Source organism: Tauraco erythrolophus, unplaced genomic scaffold (genome assembly GCF_009769465.1).
Source record: "Tauraco erythrolophus isolate bTauEry1 unplaced genomic scaffold, bTauEry1.pri scaffold_48_arrow_ctg1, whole genome shotgun sequence".
Taxonomy (NCBI): domain Eukaryota; kingdom Metazoa; phylum Chordata; class Aves; order Musophagiformes; family Musophagidae; genus Tauraco; species Tauraco erythrolophus.
The window spans coordinates 780,002-803,745 of record NW_028238617.1 but is presented as its reverse complement, the minus strand read 5'-3'; the positions used below and the strand labels follow the sequence as shown (position 1 = coordinate 803,745).

The following is a 23,744-nucleotide window of genomic DNA, read 5'->3' as shown; positions in this document are numbered from 1 at the left end:
CAACTTGTTTCCTTTGCCGGCCACCAAAATCCCACGCCGGGCAAGTGAAACAAAAAAATAATAAAAAAAAATAACGGAGAACAGTTGAGGGTTCCGTCATCCCGCCCGCGCGGGAGCCGCGCTCGGGGTCGGGATTATTTTCAAGCGGCAAAAATAAACGGAATCGGGTCGGGCCGTGACCGGCGCCGCGGTCTGACCGCAGAGACGGGCTCTGGCCGTGGCGGTGCCGGCGTCGTCGTCCCACCACCGTCCGAAAGGTGCGTCGGGAATTTCTTAGCTTATTTTTTTCAACGGATTCTCCAATCCCGGAGCTCCAGTGTTTCTGCTACGTGGATTAAACGGCGAAAGGGATGAGGGAATTTGTCGGCTCGAGCCATAAAAACGTGGCTGGAGGCGAAAGCCGGGCGGGAAGAGGGGCCGCCCCGCGGCGCGGCAGCTCCCGTATCCCGCAGCCGACGCCACGCTCCACCACCCGGCGCGGTCGGAGGCGTTCGGCAAAGGAAACGTCCGGCGGTCGGAGCCGTCCGGCAGCGGCGCGTTGCGGACGATGAGGTTTGTAAACCGTAGCACCGCGCCGGCTCGGATGGCCGCTCGCCACCTCCGGCCGCCGCGGCTACTTGGCGGAGAGGGAAGGCGACTCTTCGGTCAGCAGGGTCCTGGTGACGCTTACCGTTCTGCCGCAAGCCAGGAAGGAGGCGCCCAGGGCGATGAGGCACAGCCACGTCTGGAATGAGAGAAGGGGCCAGTGAGGAGGAAGGAGACCCCAACCCAACTCGTTTTGGTGTTACCGCGTGCTCAACGGTGAATAAATTGTCATCTGATGGCATGGAGTCATTCAGGTTGGAAAGGAGGTCCAAGATCATCAAGTCCAACCGTCGACCCATCGGGTCGGCGGTTGGACTTGATGATCTTGGAGCTCCAACCCAACGGCACCATCGGGTCAATGGTTGGACTTGATGATCTTGGAGCTCCAACCCAACGGCACCATCGGGTCAGTGGTTGGACTTGATGATCTTGGAGCTCCGACCCAACGGCACCATCGGGTCAATGGTTGGACTTGATGATCTTGGAGCTCCAACCCACCAGCACCATCCCACTAAACCATCTCCTGAAGTGCTACATCTACACGTTTCTTGAACGCTTCCAGGGATGGCGTCTCCACCACGTCCCTGGGCAGCCTGTTCCAATGTTTGGCAACCCTTTGGGTGAAGAAATCTGTCCCAGTCTCCAACCTAAACCCACCCTGGCACAACTGGAGGCCGTTTCCTCTCATCTTATCATTTGTTACTTGGAAGAAGAGCCCGACCCCCTCTCACTACAGCCTCCTTCCAGGTAGCTGTGGAGAGATGAGGTCTCTCCTGAGCCTCCTTTTCTCCAGGATGGGCACCCCAGCTCCCTCAGCTGCTCCTTGGAGGAATTGTGCTCCAGACCCTTCACCAGCTTCGTTGCCCTTGTCTGGACACGCTCCAGCACCTCCATGTCCTTCATGTAGCGAGAGGCCCAAAACTGAACACAGGATTCGAGGTGCGGCATCACCAGTGCCGAGTACGGGGCACCATCACTGCCCTGGTCCTGCTGGTCACACTGCTGCCGAGACAGCCCAGGACGCTGGTGGCCACCTTGGCCACCTGGGTGCACTGCTGGCTCGTGTTCAGCCGCTGCCAACCAGCACCCCCAGGGCTTCTCCTGCCAGGCAGCTTTGCAGCCGCTCTCCCCCAGCACGGAGCGTGGTGTGGGGTTGTTGCGACCCAAGTGCAGGACCTGGCACTGGGCCGTGTTGACCCTCATGCAGTTGGCCTCAGCCCATCGACCAACCTCTCCAGATCCCTCTGGAGCCCTCCTGCCCACCAACGCTCCCGCCCAGCTCGGTGTCACCTACAGACGTACTCAGGGAGCGCTTGATCCCCTCATCCAGATCACTGACAAAGATGGAATTAAACAAGACTGGCCCAGAACTGAGCCCTGGGGAGCACCACTGGTGACCGGCCACCAGCTGGATTAAACTCCATCCCCCGCAGCTCCGGGCTCGGCCATCCAGCCAGTTTTTCACCCAGTGAAGTGTCCACCTGTCCAAGCCATGAGTTGCAGCTTCTCCAGGAGAATGTTGAGGGAGATGGTGCCCAAGGCCTTCCTGAAGTCTGGGCAGACATCCCCAGCCTCTCCCTCACCCACTAGGCGGGTGACCTGCTCACAGAAGATGAGGTTGGTCAAGCAGGACCTGCCCCTTTCATGAATCCATGCCGGTTGGGCCTGATCCCGATTGTCCTGCGCATGCCCTGGGAGCCCGCTCAAGATGAACAGCTCCATGATCTTCCCCAGTCCCGAGGTCAGGGTGACAGTCCTGTAGTTCCCCTGATCTTCCCTCCTCCTCCTTGGAGATGGGCGTCGCGTTAAGTCATACGGGTGTGGGTGGGAGGTGAACGGGCACTGACGGGCACCACCGATGGCTCTGACGGGTGGAGCACTGGGTGGGGAAGGAACTGGCCGTTGGCAGCTGTGGTCTGTGGCTCAATGACTGGGTGGAGACCGGTGACAAGTGGTGTCCCTTGGGGTCCGTACTGGGACCAGTATTACGGAACATCTGTGCTGGGGACATGGCAGTGGATCGGGTGCACCCGCGGCAAGTCTGCGGTTGATGCCGAGCTGAGCGGGGTGGGTGACGCTCTGGAGGGAAGGGGCCACCCAGAGGGACCGTGACAGGCTGGGGAGGGGAGCTCATGTGACCCTCAGGGGGTCCAACACGGCCAAGGGCAAGGTCCTGCACGTGGGCTGGGACAATCCCAAACATGGACACAGGGTGGGGATGAAGGGGGTGAGGGCAGCCCTGAGGAGGACTTGGCAGTATGAAAAAACTCAGCATGAGCCGGCACCGTGTGCTGGCAGCCCAGAGAGCCACCCGTGCCCTGGGCTGCACCCAGAGCAGCGTGGGCAGCAGGGCGAGGGGGGGGATTCTGCCCCTCTGCTCTGCTCTCCTGAGACCCCCCCTGCAGTGCTGCCTTCAGCTCTGGGGGCCCCAACAGCAGAAGGACACGGAGCTGCTGGAGCGGGGCCAGAGGAGGCCACGGAGCTGATCCGAGGGCTGGAGCAGCTCTGTATGGAGACAGACTGGGAGAGTTGGGGCTGTTCAGCCTGGAGAAGAGAAGGCTCCGGGGAGACCTTCCAGCACCTCCCAGTGCCTAAAGGGGCTACAGGAAAGCTGGAGAGGGGCTTTGGACATGGGTGTGGAGTGACAGGACATGGGGCAATGGCTTTAAACTGGGAGAGGGGAGATTTCGATGGGATCTAAGGAAGAAATTCTTCCCTCTGAGGGTGCTGAGGCACTGGCACAGGGTGCCCAGAGAAGCTGTGGCTGCCCCATCCCTGGCAGTGTTCCAGGCCAGGTTGGATGGGGCTTTGGGCAACCTGGTGTGGTGGAGGGTGTCCCTGCCCATGGCAGGGGGGTTGGAACTGGGTGACCTTGAAGGTCCCTTCCCACCCAAGCCGTTCTGGGATTCCCTGACCGTTCCATGATTTCACACCCCTGGCAATGTGCAGACCCGGAGCTGTGCGTTATCCCAAAGTCTCCGCCAGCCTTTCACCTGCTGCACCATTAAGTCGAGCCCTTTTTGGGAACAGGGAGCTGGTGAATTGCTCACGGGGTGGTGGAACAAGCAGGGAAAGGCCGTGTGGGTGAGCAGGCGCCGCACAGGACAGGTTCCCGAGCAAATCCGGCCGCGAAAGCCTCAACTTCCCCCCAGCCTGTCCGACCCTGCGGCCGACTGCAACGCCTGTGAAACGTGACGGCATCAACGTAATGCTGAGAATCACAGAATCATGGAATCGTCTGGTTGGAAGAGCCCCTCGAGATCATTGAGTCCAACCGTTCCCCCTGCACTGTCAGGGGCCCTAAACCATGTTCCTCAGCACCAAACCCACACGGTTTTTAAACCCCTCCAGGGATGGGGACTCCACCACCTCCCTGGGCAGCCTGTTCCAACACTTCACAGCCCTCTCTGGAAAGAAATTTTTCCTGATATCCAACCTAAATTTCCCCTGGTGTAACTTGAGGCCATTCCCTCTCGTCCTGTCATTCCTAACGTGGGAGAAGAGCCCGACCCCCATCTCCCTACAACTTCCTTTCAGGTGATTGTAGAGAGCGAGAAGGTCCCCCCTGAGCCTCCTCTTCTCCAGACTGACCAGTCCCAGCTCCCTCAGCCGCTCCTTATGGGACAAGTTCTCCAAACCCTTCACTAGTTTTGTTGCCCTTCTCCGAACCCACTCCAGCACCTCAACGTCCTTCTTGAAGTGAGGGGCCCAAAACCGGACCCAGTACTCCAGGTGTGGCCTCACCAGTGCTGAGTACAGGGGCACAATCACCTCCCTGCTCCTGCTGGCCACACTGGTTCTGACACATGCCAGGATTCCGTTGGCTTTCTTGGCTGCTTGGGCACACTGCTGGCTCATGTTCCATCGGCTGTCGACCAGCACCCCCAGGTCCTTCTCTGCTGTGCAGCTTTCCAGCCACACTTCCCCAGGCCTGGAACGCTGCAGGGGGTTGTTGTGCCCCAAGTGCAGGACCCAGCACTTGGTCTGGTTGAATTTCACACCGTTGGCCTCGGCCCATCAATCCAGTCTGCCCAGTTCCCTCTGTAGAGCCTCCTGACCCTCAGGCAGATCAACACGACCCCCCAATTGAGTGTCATCTGCAAACCTGCTGAGGGTGCCCTCCATCCCCTCCCCCAGATCATTGGCAAAGATGTTAAAGAGAACAGGAAAACAAAATCCGTTGGCTCATCCTGCCTCCGAGGAATCTCAGCCTGACCCAGACTCACCAGATACGCCACGAAGGACAGGTAGGCCACGCTGAGGACAGCGGCCCCGACGTACAAAGCCAGGTGGTTCAGGGACATGACGTAGGTCACCACGAAGTACATGTTGATGCTGCAGATCAGCAGGATCAATACGCCGCCCGCGATCTTCCAGAACCTGCCGGCGAAACCGGGGCGCCACGGGGTGAGGCAGAGGGGAGGGGGAGGTGCTGTGGGCCACGGGGCGAGGAGAGGGACGCGGCGCGTGCCCGCGGTGAGCCACGTGCCGCCTCCGGCTCGGAGGCGATTCCCTTCGGACTTACAATCCGTTGGCGAAGTCGTTCATGACAGCGGGCAGGCTGGTGAACGTCAGGACGGGGATCAAAGCGAACGGAAGCTGGAACACGCAAGGAAACACGGAATAATGAAGAGTGGGAACCGTTCCGATCATCTCAGCGTGGACAAACACCCAAGGGTGGCTCGTATCCCACAGCGCTTCCCAAAGCTATTGTGGAGCGAGTCAAAGGGACTTCCCCTGGCTGCAAGGAAACCTTCAGGGTGAGATGGTCTTCTCCGGGACCTGGACCCCCAAACTGGGCGCTGCTGCTCACCTGGAGGCTCATGAGCACGTTTAGGAAGTCGTTCATGCCCGTCAGGTGTTGGACGTCCTGAAAGATGGCAACGAGGAGGGTGGGGGTGATGGCGATGGAGCGGGTCAGCAGCACCCGGGCGAAGCGGGACCAGCGCAGGTTCAGGAAGCCCTGCAGGGAAAAAACCAGGTGAAACCAGTCAGGAGACCTCAAGCGCGGCAGGAAGAGGGGGGCTCGGGGCAGGATTCGATGCCGATGTGTTCGAAAGGCACATCGGGGAGTTTTACGGACAGGAGCTGCGTGCCCGGGGAAGGGGAATCACCGACGCCAGCTTTGAAGGGTGGGAACAGGGGGAAGGGGGGTGCAGGTAATTAGCTCGGAGCGCTAATTACCTCCATGACGAACTGCCCAGAGTACGTCCCCGTCATCGTGGAGCTCTGGCCGGCAGCGAGGATCCCGATCGCCCAGATGTAGAGCGCGGCGGGGCCGAAGTAACAGCCCAGAACGACGCCCTGGAACAGAGATTTGCAGCGTCACGACAGCTCAGTCCCACAGCTGGGAGAGGGAACGGGAAAGAGCAAACGAGTCGGAAGAGAAGGAATAATCCATGAGTGGGAGAGGGAGAAGCGTTCCCCACGTCGGCGGCAGGTAAGGCAACGCCGCACGGGCTGCGGTCTGAACAGGCGGGTTCAGGACGGATGCAGGAAAAACTGTCATGGCCAAGGAAATCAAAGTGGGGAGCAGAGAGCTGGGGGGGCTCCGGGGTCAGGTTAGACGCAGCGTGATGAGCAAAGGGACAGACAATTTTGTGTGGTCAAAGGGCTGGGCTCAAGGCCAAGGGCAAGGTCCTGCATGTGGGTCGGGGCCATCCCGAGCACAAGCACAGGCTGGGCAGAGAATGGCTGGAGAGCAGCATGGAGGAGAAGGACTTGGGGGTGGTGGGTGAGGAGAAGCTCGACATGAGCCGGCACCGTGTGCTGGCAGCCCAGAGAGCCACCCGTGTCCTGGGCTGCACCCAGAGCAGCGTGGGCAGCAGGGCGAGGGGGGGGATTCTGCCCCTCTGCTCTGCTCTCCTGAGACCCCCCTGCAGTGCTGCCTTCAGCTCTGGGGACCCCAACAGCAGAAGGACATGGAGCTGCTGGAGCGGGGCCAGAGGAGGCCACGGAGCTGATCCGAGGGCTGGAGCACCTCTGTATGGAGACAGACTGGGAGAGTTGGGGCTGTTCAGCCTGGAGAAGAGAAGGCTCCGGGGAGACCTTCCAGCACCTCCCAGTGCCTAAAGGAGCTACAGGGAAGCTGGAGAGGGGCTTTGGACAAGGTTGTGGAGTGACAGGACACAGGGCAATGGCTTTAAACTGGGAGAGGGGAGATTTTGATGGGATCTAAGGAAGAAATTCTTCCCTCTGAGGGTGCTGAGGCACTGGGACAGGTTGCCCAGAGAAGCTGTGGCTGCCCCATCCCTGGCAGTGTGCCAGGCCAGGTTGGATGGGGCTTTGGGCAACCTGGTGTGGTGGAGGGTGTCCCTGCCCATGGCAGGGGGGTTGGAACTTGGTGATCTTTGAGGTCCCTTCCAACCCAAACCATTCCATGATCCTACGATGCTACAATTCTATGATTCAAGGATCCCCAGGGATCTCCTCCAGTCTGTTATCAGTGATCCCATCGCAGGTTCCAGCCTTCCACACTCCCTGTTTACCCAAAAGCACCGGACAAGGACGCCGGGTGGCCGGAGACGAGGCCGTCGCGCCCCGCGGGTCACTCACCCCTTTGTAGATATCCACTTCCAGCGTCTCGTTGTTGTTTGGGAAGAGGGAGGAGTGGGGGCTGCTGGTGTTGGTGCAGACGGAGCTCTGCAACGACACGACAGGGCGGGACGTTGGGTTTGCCCGGCGCGGGCGAGCGGAAGAGGCTGAGCACGAGGAGCAGCAGGTGCTGGATGCCTCCTTGGGCTCATTTACAGGGAAATAATCGGCAATCCCGTTCTTTTTCCCCCCCTTTATGCACGGGATCCATGGGATCCGCTGGACCCAGGCGCCCTGACGAGGCTCAGAGCTGCCCCCTGCTCGCACCGTCCCCGCAGCCGCTCGGTGTCAGCCGCTCTCCGGAAATCCCGGCCCCGACTCACCACATCCGCGTTCGTCTTTTCGAAGAAAGCCTCGGCGAAGACGGTCACCACGAAGATGTTGATGATGAAGGAGACAAAGAGAGCGATGCAGGACTCGACGAAGAAATACTTGTTCGCTTCTCGCACTTCCCTCTTGTTGGCGCGGTTCACTTGCCGGGACTGGAAAGGGGACGGTGACAACAGCAGCTTGAGAACCAGGAATTTCCCATTACATTGCTTCCATCTGGAATTATACTGTATTATGCTGTGGGACCACTGGGTGGGAGGGAACACGCTGGAGGGAAGGAAAAGCAAACCCCGATATCTGCAGAACAAGCAAGGGCGGGTTTTGCCAGCGCGGCTGCAGTAGCCAAGAGACGGTTCCTGGTCCCGCATCCACACGTTACGGACACGTGTCCCAAAGCTCTCCCAGCTCTCCCTCTGCCAGGGGCCAACCTGCCTCCTCCAGAGGGTTTGCCACGTCCCCACCGAAGCAAATGCTTAGAGCAGACTCCTGGAGTCGGCACAAACTCCGCGGCAGCGACTACTCGAGTGTCTCCTGGCGTCCCAACGTGCCCACCCCGTACGTGCTTCCCACACCGACCGGCGCGGGCGCTGACCTTGACCAAGGCGGAGTGCAGGTACATGTTGTGCGGCATGATAACGGCGCCCACGATTCCCACGGCCTGCTCCAGCTGCGGCGTGCCGCAGTTCTGGCAGTACGGGATGAACAGCCCCTTCAGCAGCTTCTCCTGGTCGGGTTTCACCGTGATATACTGCGGAGACACCAGAGGAACGGGAATTTTCAGCGCGACGCGTGTCATGCAGCTGCTTCCGGCCGCCCGTTCGAAGGTACTCGAAAGCCAAAACGTGGCTGATTTGGTAAAAACCACCACGTGAAGGCCATCTGCTGTTCAGTAAAACTGGGGGAGCGGCGCTGAGCAGCGCGTGCCGGTCCCCACATCGCGGAGGCAGCGCTCAACACGGCCAGGGTGCGAGCCGGGCTCCGGCCACGCGTCGGAAACGCAGACCCGGCTTCGAGTGTCCTGAATTTTAAGTGTCTGCCCAGATTTTGGTGCTGGTTGGGCACAGGAGTAGCGGTGGGGGGAGAGGGAATGTGTCACCAAACAGCGCTGGTGGGAACGCGGAGCCGGTGACGGTACCTCGTATCCGAAGGTCAGAGCCATGATGGTGATCAGGAAACCGAAGAACGCTTCCAGCTTCCGCAAGCCTGCGAGAAGGCAAAGGACCATTGGAAAACTGGGAAAAGCTGAAATCTCAGCTTTAGTTTCCGGAATTCAAGAGGAGAAATTACCGTATTTGTCCAGGAAGAGAAAGACGAAGGTGTCGGCGATGGTGATGAGCACACCGCCCCAGAGCGGGATCCTGCGGGAGACGGGCACACATCAGCCTACGGAACGCTCGGACCGCGGCCGTCAGCCACAGCCCCACTTCAGAGCCCAAAATCTCCTTTTTTTTTTTTTTTAAGGGCACGTGTTTGGGGATGGAACCGCCTTGTCCAAGGGTTTGTTTGCGCTTTGATGAGACGTCTGGCCGCCCTGGGAAGGGAGCGCAGGTTTGTTTCCTGCACAAACAGCTTGGATACGAGCTCCCTGCCCGAATCTCGAGGACAAGCTCCACGGCCACGCTGAGAACAACAGGAGCGAGCCAGACTTCTGCGAGCTACTTGGTACAAAATTGCAGCACCCCGTTAGGTTTGTATTTCCGACCTCGCTGGCCGGAGAGGGCCTCTGGTTCTGGTCGTCCTTTGTTAGGAATATAAAATTTGCCAGGAAAGGTGCACCCCAATTTTGCCATAAACAGCTAAAATAAAAGCCAGAACGTGCAGTTCGCCTCGCAGCTGAGACAAAACCAGAGCTGGCACCAACGGCTGAGCCATCTCCCAGAGCTTGGATGAATCACCTTCCACAAAAAGCTTATTCTGGAAAGATTTACAGGAAATAAATGAGTGTGTCTCGGCACACGCAGCGTCGCTTTCTCAATCCCAGAGGGACCACTCACTTCCTGCCGCCCTCCGGCGACGAACCCGACTTACTTCCCCACGGACAGGAGGTTAATGGCAATCGCAGAGCCGATGACTTCTTGCATGTCGGATCCGATGATGGCGAGTTCCACCATCAGCCACAGGATGATCCGAGGAACCTGGCGGAGAAGAAACACGTCGCACCGTTAGAGAGAGGGAAAACCTCTTCTCCTTTAATTTCCCAGATGGGCACAGGGCTCCAGCGATGGAGCATTTGGGAACGGTCTCCTTTCCCCGGCCGCGGTGTGGAAAACATGTTGACGATCGGCACTTTACGACGATGCGGAGCAGAAATCCAGGTTAGCTGTGGCAACCGCTGGAGGAGGTTCCCGGGTCACTTATATCATCGGGATTACGGCGCCTCCACGCAGCTCGCGCGTTGTGAGAGCGAAACCGGACGTTTCCCTGCACCGAGGCGCTGGAAATGAGCAGCAGGAGATCTTTCCCGTGGTCGGAGCAATGACAAAGCCTCGGGTGTCGGATGAGAAACATCAAACCGCACGGAGGGGGGGACGTCAGCGGCTTCCCGCAGCCCTTTCCCAAGGACTCATCTTCAGCTGGACGCAGCGCCCCTTACACGCGCCCTGACGATTTCCTAAGCGGGGAAATCCACCAGCGTTCGAAAGGGCCGTTCCTCTCCTGACTCCTTGGGCTGATTTAAGGGATAAGGATTTCGAGTTGGGGCGGCGGCGCTCCGAACAGGGAAGCTGAATCCTGGGTTTATCCCTGACTCTGTCTGCAATTCACCGGCGAATGCCAGCACGTTCCCCCCACCTCCTACCTGGTGCGTTCCTTTTGCCAGGATGGGGAAGACACCGACGGGACCTGAACTGTCCCCCCCTGCTCTCCTACCAGCCCTGGTCCTTAAGGAGCCCTTGGCTGGTGCTACCTTAGGGCCACGATCAAAATCTTCCTCTACATCTGCCTTGCTTCCACCCGGGAGCCAGACCAGAAGAAACCACCTCAACCCCCAGTTTCTCAGACACCAAAGCAAGACGTGACGATGAAAATACATTTCGGCGGCCGGAACCCTTTCTGCCGAGGAGGATTTGGTGCTTAACGGGCAGCAACGACGCTTCCCGAGTCCCGTGAGCCCTGCCAGCCCCAGCTGAGAGAACCGTGCTGCCCCGGGCCGATCCGAAGAGCCGCTCCGCGCCGCGGCGGAGCGGGAGGTCACCCACCTTCCGGTACTGCCGGTTGCAGACTTCGGCGAGGTGCAGCCCCGTCACCACGCCCAGCCGCGCCGCCAGCCGCTGCAGGAGCAGCCCGATGATCGTCGCCAGCATCAGCACCCAGAGCAGCTGAGGGAGACACGAGGGCAGGAGTGGGTGCGCCGGGGCAGCGGGGAACGACGGGTCCCCCAGAACACCTGCGCCCCACGAGCACCTTTGGGAGTCACAGCCCTTTTAAAATACACGTTATTGACATCCAGAGGCTGGTTTATGTGCCCGGAGCTGGCACGGGAAGGATCTAAACACACACAAAGCCAGGAGTCACTGTTGGAGAGGGGGTGGGAGGGTGCCCCGCTCTGCCCTTCTCCTTCTCCGGGGTGTTTTCAGCCCAGCAGCAACAGCACCCTCAGTACTCCTGCCCTAAAACCAGGTGGGTACACGGGCTGCACAACTTCCAGCGCTTAATCTGTAGGTTTCTGCACTCACCTTAAATCCAGCGACAGCCCCGGACTGTAAATCCGACTCGATGTTGCCCGGGTCCAGGTAGGCGATGCTCATCAGAAAGCCCGGCCCCGTGAAAGCCCAGAGCTTGCGGAAACTAAAGCACGAGTGCTGGTGAGGGAGAGAGAGGATGGAGATGTCGGAATTCCGGAGCCCTCTCCCAACACATCGTCCCCACGCACCGCCCCGGCTATGCGGCACCAGAAGTGGCAGCAGACAGCCGGGGTTTGAGGTGCGTTTCCTCGCTGCCACGACAGGCAGCGGCGCTGGTGAGATCCGCCTGTTCCTTCAGCCCATCCGAAACTCTCCGGCCATCCCTGCTCCGAATCGGAAGAGTTTACGGCGAGACTCTGGGGCAGCCAAGGACACGCTCCGGGGGGGCAGATGAATCCTCTTGCGCCTGCGGCCGAAACCGCTGCCTTGTTGGTTATCCGAAAGCACAGGGGGCACCTACACCCCTGCGAAGGGGAAAGGAAGGGGGAAAGGAAAGGGGAAAGGAAGGGGGCAAGGAAAGGGGAAAGGAAAGGGCAAAGGAAAGGGGAAAGGAAGGGGGAAAGGAAGGGGGAAAGGAAAGGGGAAAGGAAAGGGGAAAGGAAAGGGGAAAGGAAGGGGGAAAGGAAGGGGGAAAGGAAAGGGGAAAGGAAGGGGGAAAGGAAAGGGGAAAGGAAAGGGCAAAGGAAAGGGGAAAGGAAGGGGGAAAGGAAGGGGGAAAGGAAGGGGGAAAGGAAGGGGGAAAGGAAGGGGGAAAGGAAAGGGAAAGGAAAGGGGAAAGGAAGGGGGAAAGGAAGGGGGAAAGGAAGGGGGAAAGGAAGGGGGAAAGGAAGGGGGAAAGGAAAGGGAAAGGAAAGGGGAAAGGAAAGGGAAAAGGAAAGGGAAAAGGAAGGGGAAAGGAAAGGGAAAAGGAAAGGGAAAAGGAAGGGGGAAAGGAAGGGGGAAGGAAAGGGGAAAGGAAGGGGGAAAGGAAGGCAACGAGGAAAGGGGACGAGGAAAGGGGGACGAGGAAAGGGGCTGAGGAAGGGGCTGAGGAAGGGGATGAGGAAGGGGACGACGAAAGGGACGAGGAAAGGGGAAGAGGAAGGGGATGAGGAAGGGGCCGAGGCTGTTCCAAAGGGCAGCTCTTGCTCCCCTTCCCTGATAAGGGAACAAAGAGCCAAGGTCTCTCCCCTGGGGCCGCAAACAAGACATTTCTCTGCTCTTTAGCACATCTTGCTGCTCAGAGAGTTGCAGGAGACAAATCCTGAGTGATGAATCATTAACTCCATGGCATTAAGGCACAGGAGACCCCCCCACCCTCTTCTCCCCCAGATCTGCCCCCAGCAGCTCAGCTCAGCCTTCCCAGCCTCGGCACGAAGGGGAACCTGCACCCAAGGGAATGACTCAAGTGGGTACCAAGCACTCGCAGATTTTTCCAATCGCGTTTTCCCATCGGAGCGAGGGGAGAGGGGCTCAGCCACACTCACCGTTTCATCTTCGGGAATCGGGATCTTGCTGTTGAAGTAGGTGGTAAAAGGCTCCTCCGAGGAGTCGTCCGGCGGCTGCAGCGGGTTCCTGCTACTGGAGATGGTGCTGACGACCTCCCCGTGCTCCCCGGAGGCATCTTCTGCCGGGGCAAAAGAGAGGCAGAAAAGGAAGGAGGAGTGAGTGAGGGTCCCTGGAAACACGGGGAAACTCAGCAGGGGCCCGGCAAGACCCCCAGGCAGAGCAGAAGGAGCGTGTTCCGCCCTCCCAGCGAAGGCTGATCAGGCCATGGAGAGAGAATCGGATTAAAACAACAGATACTGCTGCAAACCCACCCCAGGAGACATCCCGCCGTGCCCGAACTCTCCCTCTCCCGCGCGCCGGGAGCGGGCTGGCGACCCGGCAGGGTATTTATTCAGATGAATTTAAGAAAAGCCACGACGGGGCACTGCGGCAGCCCCGCGGCGTCACCGTAATGGTTAACTGGGACCCAGCGAGCCAGATCCAGGAGAAATCCATAGCTGTTTTTTGCACCGTTATGGAGAGCGTAACCCCAGACTCTCCCGGCTGAACGGAACGTCTGCGAGACGTGTAGTCCTGGAAGGACCCTGCTCTGCTGCGGAACCCCGTCCCTCTCCAGGGAACGTGCGACGCAGCGCTCGTTTGGGAGCAAGTGCGAGTCAGGAGACTGCCTGAGCATTTCCCCCTCTCCCAGCGCACGAGCGGCCGGCGGCAGAGCCAGCCCCGATGGATTTTCAGGACAGCTGCTCTGTGTAACTTGCGAGGAAGGTGCGCAGGGTTACTCCAGCGAGGAAAACCCACATTCCCACCGACGATGGGTTCAGACTTGTCACAACCGCCCCGTTCCTTCCCTGCCCCCCTCCAGCCCCTTCTCCCAGACGGAGCCGATACTCACTTTTGCTCTCCCCGCGCGGCATGGTGCCCCAGGAGCGGGGCAGCAGTGTGTGCCCGAGCACCCGGCCCCCGTCGGAGGGCTGCGAACGAGGCAGCTCTTTTACCGAGTTTCCTATTGCATCATCAGAGCAAACCCCAGCCGATCGCTCCTCCTTTCTCCCTGCCTCCCAACACCAGCAGGCACATTTACACAAGGGAGTCAGAGGGCACAGATGGGTCTGCACCAGGACAAGCCTGTTTGTCCAGTCGAGCGAGGCCGGGCGAGCCCCGGGAACCGTAAATCTCCCGCCGGGATCATCTCAAAAGCACGAGGGTTTGCGTCCGCCACGATGATCGGGGCGGGAAACGGGGACGCGGGATCCTCGGGGTGGTTCGTGCAGGGGAAGGAATCGATGAAACGAAAGGTGGATGCCTCAGAGGAAATCTGCGGGGTGAGCCTTACCGTAGGATGCTTTCCGGTCCGTGTCGGAGTTCCCCATGGTGGAATCCTTCCAGCGGGCTGGAAACTGGTTCAGATTGGCCACGTCGGCTGCAAAAGAGAGGGGAAAAAAAAAAAACCTGTCAAGGAGGAGAATAAAAACCTACGAGAGAGTCAACGGAACCAACAGCTCCTGGCAGGGACAGGTTTTACTTCCGAAGCCCTTTTCCAGCCTTGAAGAACCTTTCAGCGCCGGGAGGGGAGTTTTATCCGGGGCCTGCTTGGAAAATCCTGTTGCTGCAACACAAAGCAGGGGTGAGCGGCCCGACCGGGCGGCCCAACGTGACGGGTTGTTTGCACACAGCCGGGCTTCGCTGGAGCCTGTTGTGAAACTCCAGCTAAGGAAACAAGAGTGGAATTTCCTTTACGTCTAGAGCTTACAGGCCATCCCTCCCCTTCCAGGCAGGATGGTTACGGCTCCGCCGCTCCTTTACGGGGCACCTGAAGTCGCTTTTAAGGGCACGATGTAACTCTCTCCCTACGGCGTATTTTTAAATCCAACCGCCACAGAAAGGAACCGGGATCCGGTACGGGACTTCGGATGAAGCCGATGTCCTCCGGGCTCCAAAAGGTCAATCCCCCAAACCCCTCAAGGACGAGCTAACGTACCAACAGGATCTACGTGTGGTAGGTAAAGCCCTTAATCTCCCTCAAAGCCCCTTACACATTAACTGGGAGATTTCCTTGGAATGAGGCGATATCGGTTCGGTGAAGCCATAAAAGGAAAACATTCCCCAGGAATTCATTTGAAGTGATTTGAAACAATTTGAGGTTTTCAAAGATTAATTCTCTGGTTCCATAACCAGCTCTGAAGGTGGTCTGTAACCAAGCCAGGCACGTCAAAATAATCCAGAGAGGGTTACTCCATGCGGGGCTGGAGCGACACCGTTCCTTGTAGACAGGGCTACAACCGTTACCCATCGGCCAAATACACTCAGGATTCCAAAGGGTTGATTTTAGGGCAACAGGACAAATAAAACACACTCTGGGAGCTCTCGACTCACCGCTCGCGCCCAACGAACCCACCACGGCGCAAGCGCTCGGGGACAGGGTTTGCTTCTTCCACCACTTTAACAATAACCTGGAGCGTTTGCTCCGGACGAGGACGCAGGAGAATGGATCTGCGGCGGTGCGGAGCGATGAGGGTTCACCCAACCGTTAAGGTTCCCTGTCCCACTTTTTGCCAGCTCTGCTGGGAACCCGGCGCAGCAGGAACCCGGCGCTAAAGCCACCGGCTCTTCCAGCCTCAGCGGGGCGGCGAAAAGCGGCTCCGGTCTGCGGGGTGTTTGCCGGAGGTGGGGCCGCGGGGCTGCCCCGGCGCAGCTCCTGGAGCACGGCTCGGCAGGGAGCGGGACGCCAGATGCCATCGCGGAGAGCTGTGACACCGCGGTCTGGAACACAGCAGGGTCCCGGACAGCCCCGGCCCCTTCCAGGTTGGAATTGCCACCAAATCGCTCTGCGCTGCGGGGAGAAACGGTGAGTAAATACCTTCTGCCACCCCGAGCACAGCAGCTCTCCGGCCGTGGCACTGCTCCAACCATGGCACCTCTCTGGGCCACGGCACCACTCCGACCACGGCACCTCTCTGGGCCACAGCACCGCTCTGACCACGGCACCGCTCTGACCACGGCACCTCTCTGGCCATGGCACTGCTCCGACCACGGCACCTCTCTGGGCCACGGCACCGCTCCGACCACGGCACCTCTCCAGCCACGGCACCTCTCCGACCACGGCACCTCTCCGACCACGGCACCTCTCCAGCCACGGCACCGCTCCAGCCACGGCACCTCTCCGACCACGGCACTGCTCCAACCATGGCACCTCTCCGACCACGGCACTGCTCCAACCACGGCACCTCTCCAGCCAAGGCACCGCTCCGATCACAGCACCACTCCGATCACGGCACCTCTCTGACCACGGCACCGCTCCGACCATGGCACCACTCCGACCACGGCACCTCTCCGACCACGGCACCACTCCGACCATGGCACTGCTCCGACTACGGCACCTCTCCAGGCCACGGCACCGTTCTGACCATGGCACCACTCCAACCACGGCACCTCTCCAGCCACGGCACCGCTCCAGCCACGGCACCTCTCCGGCCACGGCACCTCTCTGACCACGGCACCTCTCCGGCCACGGCACCTCTCCGGCCACGGCACCGCTCCGGCTTCTGCAGTCACGGGGCCTCTGCCTGAGACTTCTCCCTCCGGCAGCTCCCGCTTGGACGGGGCCGACTTCAAGGCTGGAGAGAAGCTCTTCTCTGTCGCACACGGTGTTTTCTTTCTTTCCAGGCTCCCAATAAAGCACTAAGCCTCAGGGCTTTCCTTTAAAAAAGCTAAATTTAGCAATAAGCCATCTTTTCCCCAAATTCCAATTCCTTCAGGAGAAGCAGCGCTTACCCCGGCAGCCAGTCCCCCGAAACGCTCACTCCATGGATAAAGGCGAAGAGGAAGAGGATCACGCAGCGAACGTTCGTTACGGCGCGGGAGCGACCTCAGTATCTCCCGGCAAAACACACCCCAGCTTGGGCGGGGGCGGAACGGGTTCCCCTATCTCCGCCGGCAGCTGCCGCGCTGGAGCGTGCTCGGTGGGTCCCGCCGCGGGGAACGCTTCCCCGCGTGCGCCGGGCTGGAAACGCCGCGGAGCCTTCGCCAGGAGCAGCGCCCGGATGCGAATATTCCGCCCGCGTCCAGCCGGCCTGGGGAGCGGAGAGCGGAGAGAGAGACGGTGGAAACGCGTCGGAGGGATGGGTTTTGCCCAGTCTGACTCCAGGCTCGGGCGCTTTCCTAAAAGAACAGCTCTCGGGACGCCCCGCCGCTGCTCTCACCGGGGATGAAATCGGAGGATAAGGAAACCGCAGGACGAAAATGTCGGGGTTTGTTGCTCCTTCTGCCCGTGACCTCTGCCAACACCTTCACGGGGTTCCTCAACACCAAGCGTGGCTTTGCCCCACCACGTCCTGCCTCGTGGAGGTAAAACACGCGCCGGAACCGTTGCTGGGTTTGACTTGATACACCATGTTCCCACTCAGGCACGGCAGTTGCCTTCCCAGGAGGAGTATTCATGGAATCATGGAATGGTTTGGGTTGGAAGGGACCTTCAAGACCATCCAGTTCCAGCCCCCCTGCCATGGGCAGGGACACCCTCCACCACACCAGGTTGCCCAAAGCCCCATCCAGCCTGGCCTGGCACACTGCCAGGGATGGGGCAGCCACAGCTTCTCTGGGCAACCTGTGCCAGTGCCTCAGCACCCTCAGAGGGAAGAATTTCTCCCTTAGATCCCATCAAAATCTCCCCTCTTCCAGTTCAAAGCCATCACTCCGTGTCCTGTCACTCCACACCTGTGTCCAAAGCCCCTCTCCAGCTTTTCTGTAGCCCCTTTAGGCACTGGGAGGTGCTGGAAGGTCTCCCCAGAGCCTCCTCTTCTCAAAACACCCGGAGCAGAACACCACGAGGCTGCTCTCATCACAACAGCAAAGACACCAGCGCTCTTGTCCAGAGCGTCGGCACCCGCGGAGCAAACAACGGATAATTCTTCCACCTCCACCCTCCCTTTTCCCTGACGAAACCACCAGCCTCGGGCCTTTCCTTCCCGACAGCCGGAGCGGGGAAAGTGAGGAGCCGACGGCTCGTCCCCACCGCGGGGGTTTGTCAGACCCGTCCCGGCTCCGGCTGGGAGCGGTTCCTGCGGTCGAGGTTCCTCCGTTTGATGTCGGGCTTTGAGCTCGGCGGGTCCCCGCGGGACACACCACCATCGTCAGCAATTCCCGAGCTGTTCCGGGGCCGACGTCTCGTTCACGCGGCGTTTCGCTGGGACACGGGCACTGCCACGTGTTCGCCGTGCCGGGCGGCCCTTTCCGCGGTCACACCAAAAACTTGACCCCATTCCTTCAGCGCGCGTCACGCCGGGGCAGCCCGGAGCGGGACACACCTGCCCGAACTGGAGCAGACAACCCGGTTAACCACATGGCACAACCAGGTCACCCCCTTGCCCGCTTTCCGGACGCCCACACTGCTCTGCCGGCACCGGCACCGCCAGGTCCCGGCCCTGGAAAACCTTCTCCTCTGCACAGACCTGGCGGAGAGCTGGGTTGGTGCTGGCGGGACCCCTTGGCATTCCCTTGGTCCCAGTGGGACCCCTCGGCGCTCCCTTGGCACCGGTGGGGCCCCTCGGTGCCGGTGGGACCCCTCAGCGCTCCCTTGGCGCTGGTGGGACCCCTCAGCGCTCCCTTGGCGCTGGTGGGAGCCCTCAGCATTCTCTTGGTCCCAGTGGGACCCCCTCGGCACTCCCTCGGTGCCGGTGGGACCCCTTGGCGCTCCCTTGGCGCCAGTAGGACCCCTTGGCACTCCCTTGGCGCCGGTGGGACCCCTCAGCACTCCCTCAGTGCCGGTGGGACCCCTTGGCATTCCCTTGGTCCCAGTGGGACCCCTTGGCACTCCCTTGGCGCCGGTGGGACCCCTCGGCGCACCCTCAGTCTCGGTGGGACCCCTCAGCACTCCCTCGGTGCCAGTGGGACCCCTCAGCACTCCCTCAGTACCGGTGGGACCCCTTGGCATTCCCTTGGTCCCAGTGGGACCCCTCAGCACTCCCTCAGTGCCGGTGGGACCCCTCAGCACTCCCTCGGTGCCAGTGGGACCCCTTGGCGCTCCCTCGCCCGCGCTCCTGCTGACGCCCTGAGATGGTAAAGGAAGCGAAGGAAAGGCCGTGGCATCGGCTCCGCTCCCGGCGCTGGAGTCCCCGCTCGGCCGTGCCGCGGCGGGTCACCCCGCTGCCTCCCGAATGGGTGGGACGAGCTCGTTCCCCGCTAATCGCTCACTCCGTACCGCGCGCCCGAGCTGGGAGATGCTCCGGAGGCGTGGGGGGATCAGCCCGCCCTGGAAAGACACGGCACGAGGTATTGATTGCCGCGGAAAACCAGCAAACACCTGGGCAAGCTCCACCTGGATGGAAGGAGCAGCTCTGATTCCCAGCCTGCTCGATCCCAAGGCTCCTGGATGTCGGAGCCGGCGCCGGCAGCCGCTCCCCGTCACTTTTGTGAGCGTGGAGACGGGGGCTGAGGCGCACCTGAGACCTCGAATATTTTCACGACATGGAATAAATCCCGACATGAAATAACTTCACAACGTGTAACAAATCCAGCCGATCGGCAAGCTCGATCCGAGCGGCAGCCGTGAGGCTCCGGGACTAAAACCGCCCTCAAAAACCACACGGCAGCGCCTGAGACCGGGGCAGCCTTGGCCAAGAAGTGCCATAAAATGGGAAAAAAAGGGATGAGCAGCGAGGCCGAGCCGTGGTACCACTGGCCGCCGTGTCGCCCCGGATGTGCCGAGCCTTGGAGCGTGTCCCTCCTCCGAGGAAACCTCCGGCTCGCGGTCACGCGTGGACTTTGCTCGGGGCCTCCGGAAGGGGAGGCTGAGCCGTGGCACAGCATCCCGGCCAGTGCCACACCGACCTTCCCCGGGCTCGGCGCGGCATCGGAACCGCACCGGGAGCCATCGCCGCCGGCCTGGTCCCCGCCACCAGAACCCGAGGTGGGTGCCAGAGTCTGGAGCCCGGGGACACTCGGCCGTGGCTCTGCAGCGACCCCAGGACGTGGGACGCGTGTCCCGGCTCACACGGGGTCCACGGGGCACCGCGGCTTTACCAGCTGCCCCCAACCGCGCCACGGAGCTCAGGTACAAACGGCGCGGAGCCCTCGGACGTGCCAGGGACGGGGCTGGGGTGAGCCGGGACCCCGAGGAGGGGGCACCGCGCCAGAGGGTGAACGTCCGACCCGGCCCGCGGGGCGCGCCGCGGGCATCCGAGCCAGGCACCGGCCGAGCCACCGCCGCACGTTTCGGCGGGGTGAGGAGTGCCCGTCCTCAGAGACCCCCCCCCGGGGACAGGGACACCCCAAGGTCACCGAGCGCCCGGGGAGCCCGGGGTCATGGGGTGGGGGGTGGGGGAAGCGCCTGGGGTGCGGGGGGCCCGCGGCTCTGTGGCACCCCCTTTGCAAAAGTGAGCCGGAGGTCCGGCAGCACAAGCAGGGGACCCCCCCAGGGATCACCCCAGGGGGTATCAACCCCCCCAGCACAAGCAGGAGACCCCCCAGGGATCACCCGAGGGGGTGATGCCCACCAGGGGATCCAGGGGACCCCCCCAGGGACCACCCGAGGGGGTATCGACCCCCCCCAGCACACCCAGGAGACCCCCAGGGCTCACTCAGTGGGGGGGGGATCCCCCCCCAGCACACCCAGGACCCCCCCAGGCTCACCCCGGGGGATCCCGGTGCCGTTCCCCATTCCCCAGCCCCCCCCCACCCCAAAGCTCCCCCCACTCACCGCCTCGGCCGCCCCCGCTGCCGCCTCATGCCGCGGCCACGGCCGCGCTCCTGCCGCCGCCACCGGCAGCCCGGCCCTGCTCGGCTCAGCCCGCCCTGTGACGCAGCTTGGCGTGACCGGGAATCCGGGACGTGGCGCGGGAGAGAGGCCGGGATACGGCACGCCAGGATACGGCACTCCGGGATATGGGGCCGGGATACGGCACGCCGGGATCCGGGGCCGTGGGGCAGGGAACAAGGCTGGGATACAGGGCCGGGATACGGCACGCTGGGATCCGGGGCCATGGAGCAGGGAATGAGGTCGGGATACGGCACGCCGGGATACGGCACGCCGGGATATGGGGCCGTGGAGCAGGGAATGAGGTCGGGATACGGCACGCCGGGATACAGGGCCATGGAGCAGGGAAAGAGGCTGGGATACGGCACGCCGGGATATGGGGCCGGGATACGGCACACCGGGATATGGGGCCGGGATACGGGGCTGTGGAGCGGGGAAAGAGGCCGGGACACGGCACACCAGGATATGGGGCTGGAATATGGCACACCGGGATACGGGGCCGGGATACGGGGCTGTGGAGCGGGGGCACACGGGCCCAGGGTGGGGGGACACCCACTGACGGCCGCGTTCCCCGTCTCGCTCCGCAGTCCCGTTCCCGCTCCGACGTTTTCTGACGGCGGCTTATTCCGCCCCAAACCGCGGATCCGTCGGGAGCCGCTCAGCTCTGCCAGGACCTCGCTGGTGCTTTTCGTGCTGAAAACCGGAATTTCAGGATTTTTGGCCGCGGCAAACAGCCCCAGCGCCGGGTTAATTTTTCCGGAATGCAGCCGCACCTCACTAAGGATACGCCGCGTTCTGGGGGAGAAGAGTCCTGATTTGGGTTTTGTTTGGATTTCTGTCTATTTTTTTTTTCCCTAGAGAGAAACGCTGCTCTTCCACGGAATTCCTTACTCTCTGTATTCCCTTGAAAACGTGGGATAATTTTTGGTTTTTAAGCAACCCTTTCCTGAGAACTGACCCACCGGATTGAGCTAGTGGGAATCACAAAAAACAGCGCGTGGCCGGAGCGGCACCGCTTCCAGCAGCACACGGGCATTCCGCGTTCTGATCCCCACCATCCCAACCTTTTGATTTCCTGGGAGATCACGGAGAGCGCGCGGGGATTAACGGAGCGGGACATCCCGACCCGCACCGGAGAAGCCGCCGGCAAAGCTGCCGGCAGCGGGGAGGGCAGCTCCTCGCTCTTTCCAACCCCGGAAAACCAAACATGTTCTGTATTGTTTAATCACAAAAATATCATGGGATGTTGCTGAAACGCCCAGATCCTGGAAAAATAAGAGGCGAGATCCGGGAGGACGGGAGGCTCTGCTGCTGTGGGTTTCACCTTACCTCTGAGCCGCCAGCGCCGGCATCGGAGCGGGAAATGAAACCAAACCACATGGGAACGCGGCACCTGTGCCGCGCCGGCACGCCGCCCAGCCTCGGAAAAGGGCCAGGAAGCTCCCAGGATTCCAGCAGCTTTTGGCCCAACGCTGGAAAACGGACGTCGCTCCCCAAATCCCGGGGTGTTTTGGGATGAGGGTGACCCCGGCGAGCTGGCCGGCGTCGGCGCGGGCGGTACTCACCCAACTCGCAGCCGGGCGAGCTCCGCTCCAGGGTGTATTTCTTGGGCATGGTGCCGCCGCGCCGCTCTCCTCCGGAGGTTTCTGGGAGCAGACGGCCCGGTCAGCGTTCCTCTCCCTATTTAAGAGGTGTCCCCACCCTTCCCGCCCTCCCACCCTCCTCCACCCGCAGCACCCACACCGCTCCGGCGGTGCGGCTCAGGAGACAACTCAAAGTCTCCCGAAAACAACGGCAGCCGCTTCATCCTTATCGTTTCTGGAAGAACTGGGATGGAAGCGGAGCGCGGGGCGTTGGCGGAACCACCGATCGCTTTGATGGCACGCCGCGGCAGCGCCGGGGGAAAGGTGGGATATCCACCTTATCGACCCAGCAGGCTCAGTGTGGTCGAGCATCCGACACGCTCCGAGCCGGCCTGGACTCTGCTCCGCCGGAGCAATTCCACAGATCAGAGCCCAAACTGGCGCTTACTGGGCGTTTTCCAGCCGCCGCTACGTGCGGCGCTGATAAGGCACGATCCTATCCCAGCCTGGATCAATACAATCCGTTATCAGCCATCGCTACCGCGCTGAACCCCGCCGCGGCGCGGCGATAACCCCGGCTTTGGCGGGTGGATTTTTTTTTTTTTTTTTTTCCCTTTTTTCTCCCTGTCAAAAGTTCCCCCGGTGCCTTTTCCCGATAAGTAACAGCTGAATGTGCAACATTCCCAAGACTCACCAGGCAGGAGGGCACCGCCGCGGGCGTGCGTGACCGGTGCCACGCGCTCCGGCTGCCCGGGGCGGCCGGAGGGGAGCTGGGGGGCACTGGGGGCTGGCCAGAGGGGGTTCAGCTGGGAAAAGCATCCCCAAGGAGCTGCCAGGCACCTGGAAAGAGGCAACAACGCCTGGATTTAGGGATGCCGGAGGGGGATGGAGTTGGCACACCTTACGGGCAGTGGTTGTTCGGCAAAAGGGCTTTGGCGCCGTTCCGTACGGCACTGAGGACGCAGAAAGGAAGTGGGACCAGTATGGAAGTGCCCAGGGGCAGCTGTGGAACTGGTTGTGTCGCTCGCTCGGGGTGCAGGATGGCTGCGGGCGGGATGGACGGGCGCAGGGGTCCGGAGCCAGCTGCAGGCAGTGGGTGCCAGGGCAGAGCAGGGGGAGCTGCTGGGATGGCAGGACTCAGGGAACACCACAGCCTCTCCGCTGCCACGCTGGCCCCCACTGGGATTCGATCTGCTCCGCGTGCCTCCCAGCAGCCCAGGGTGACTTACAGCCCTGCTGAGGAACGGACACCCCGGAAGGGCCAAGAAACAGGATTAACCCCTGGCTTTGGTGATCAAAGGGGCAGCGAATGGGTTAAACCCACGGTCCGGTGCCCAGGAAGGGGTTAAACCCCCGGTCTGGTCCCCAAAGGGCCTGGAAAGGGGTTAAAACCCCGGCTCCGGTGCCCGGGAAGGGGTTAAATCCCCACTCCAGTGCCCGATAAGGGTTAAACCCCCGGTCCGGTGCCCGATAAGGGGTCATATCCCCGTTCTGGTGCCCGGGAAGGGGTTAAACTCCCGTTCCTATGTCCAAAGGGCCTGGGAAGGTGTTAAACCCCCAGTCCGGTACCCGGGAAAGGGTTAAATCCCCGTTCCGGTGCCCAGGAAGGGGTTAAACCCCTGCTCCGGTGCCCAGGAAGGGTTAAAACCCCATTCCGGTGCCCGGGAAGGGGTTAAACCCCCGGTCCGCTGCCCGGGAAGGGGTTAAACCCCCGCTCTGGTGCCCGGGAAG

General features: G+C 61.3%; 1 protein-coding gene across 2 annotated transcripts; it reads right to left on the bottom strand.

Moving 5' to 3' along the window:
- Nucleotides 1-584: 584 nt before the first annotated feature.
- SLC11A2 (solute carrier family 11 member 2) lies at nucleotides 585-22,044 on the bottom strand. 2 transcript variants are annotated; one of them, XM_086630800.1, is made up of 16 exons: nucleotides 21,996-22,044; nucleotides 14,014-14,100; nucleotides 12,659-12,798; nucleotides 11,184-11,309; nucleotides 10,707-10,826; nucleotides 9,538-9,644; nucleotides 8,797-8,867; nucleotides 8,645-8,712; nucleotides 8,102-8,257; nucleotides 7,503-7,661; nucleotides 7,141-7,227; nucleotides 5,770-5,889; nucleotides 5,399-5,548; nucleotides 5,111-5,184; nucleotides 4,812-4,965; nucleotides 585-724 (listed from the first exon to the last, which is right to left on the bottom strand). In XM_086630800.1, the coding sequence occupies exons 1-16, from the start codon at nucleotides 22,042-22,044 to the stop codon at nucleotides 614-616; spliced, it is 1,779 nt and encodes a 592-aa protein (XP_086486926.1). In that variant the 3' UTR covers nucleotides 585-613. The 2 variants fall into 2 exon arrangements, with proteins under 2 accessions (XP_086486926.1, XP_086486927.1); XM_086630801.1 differs by lacking the exon at nucleotides 21,996-22,044 and adding an exon at nucleotides 16,452-16,472.
- Nucleotides 22,045-23,744: the final 1,700 nt, after the last annotated feature.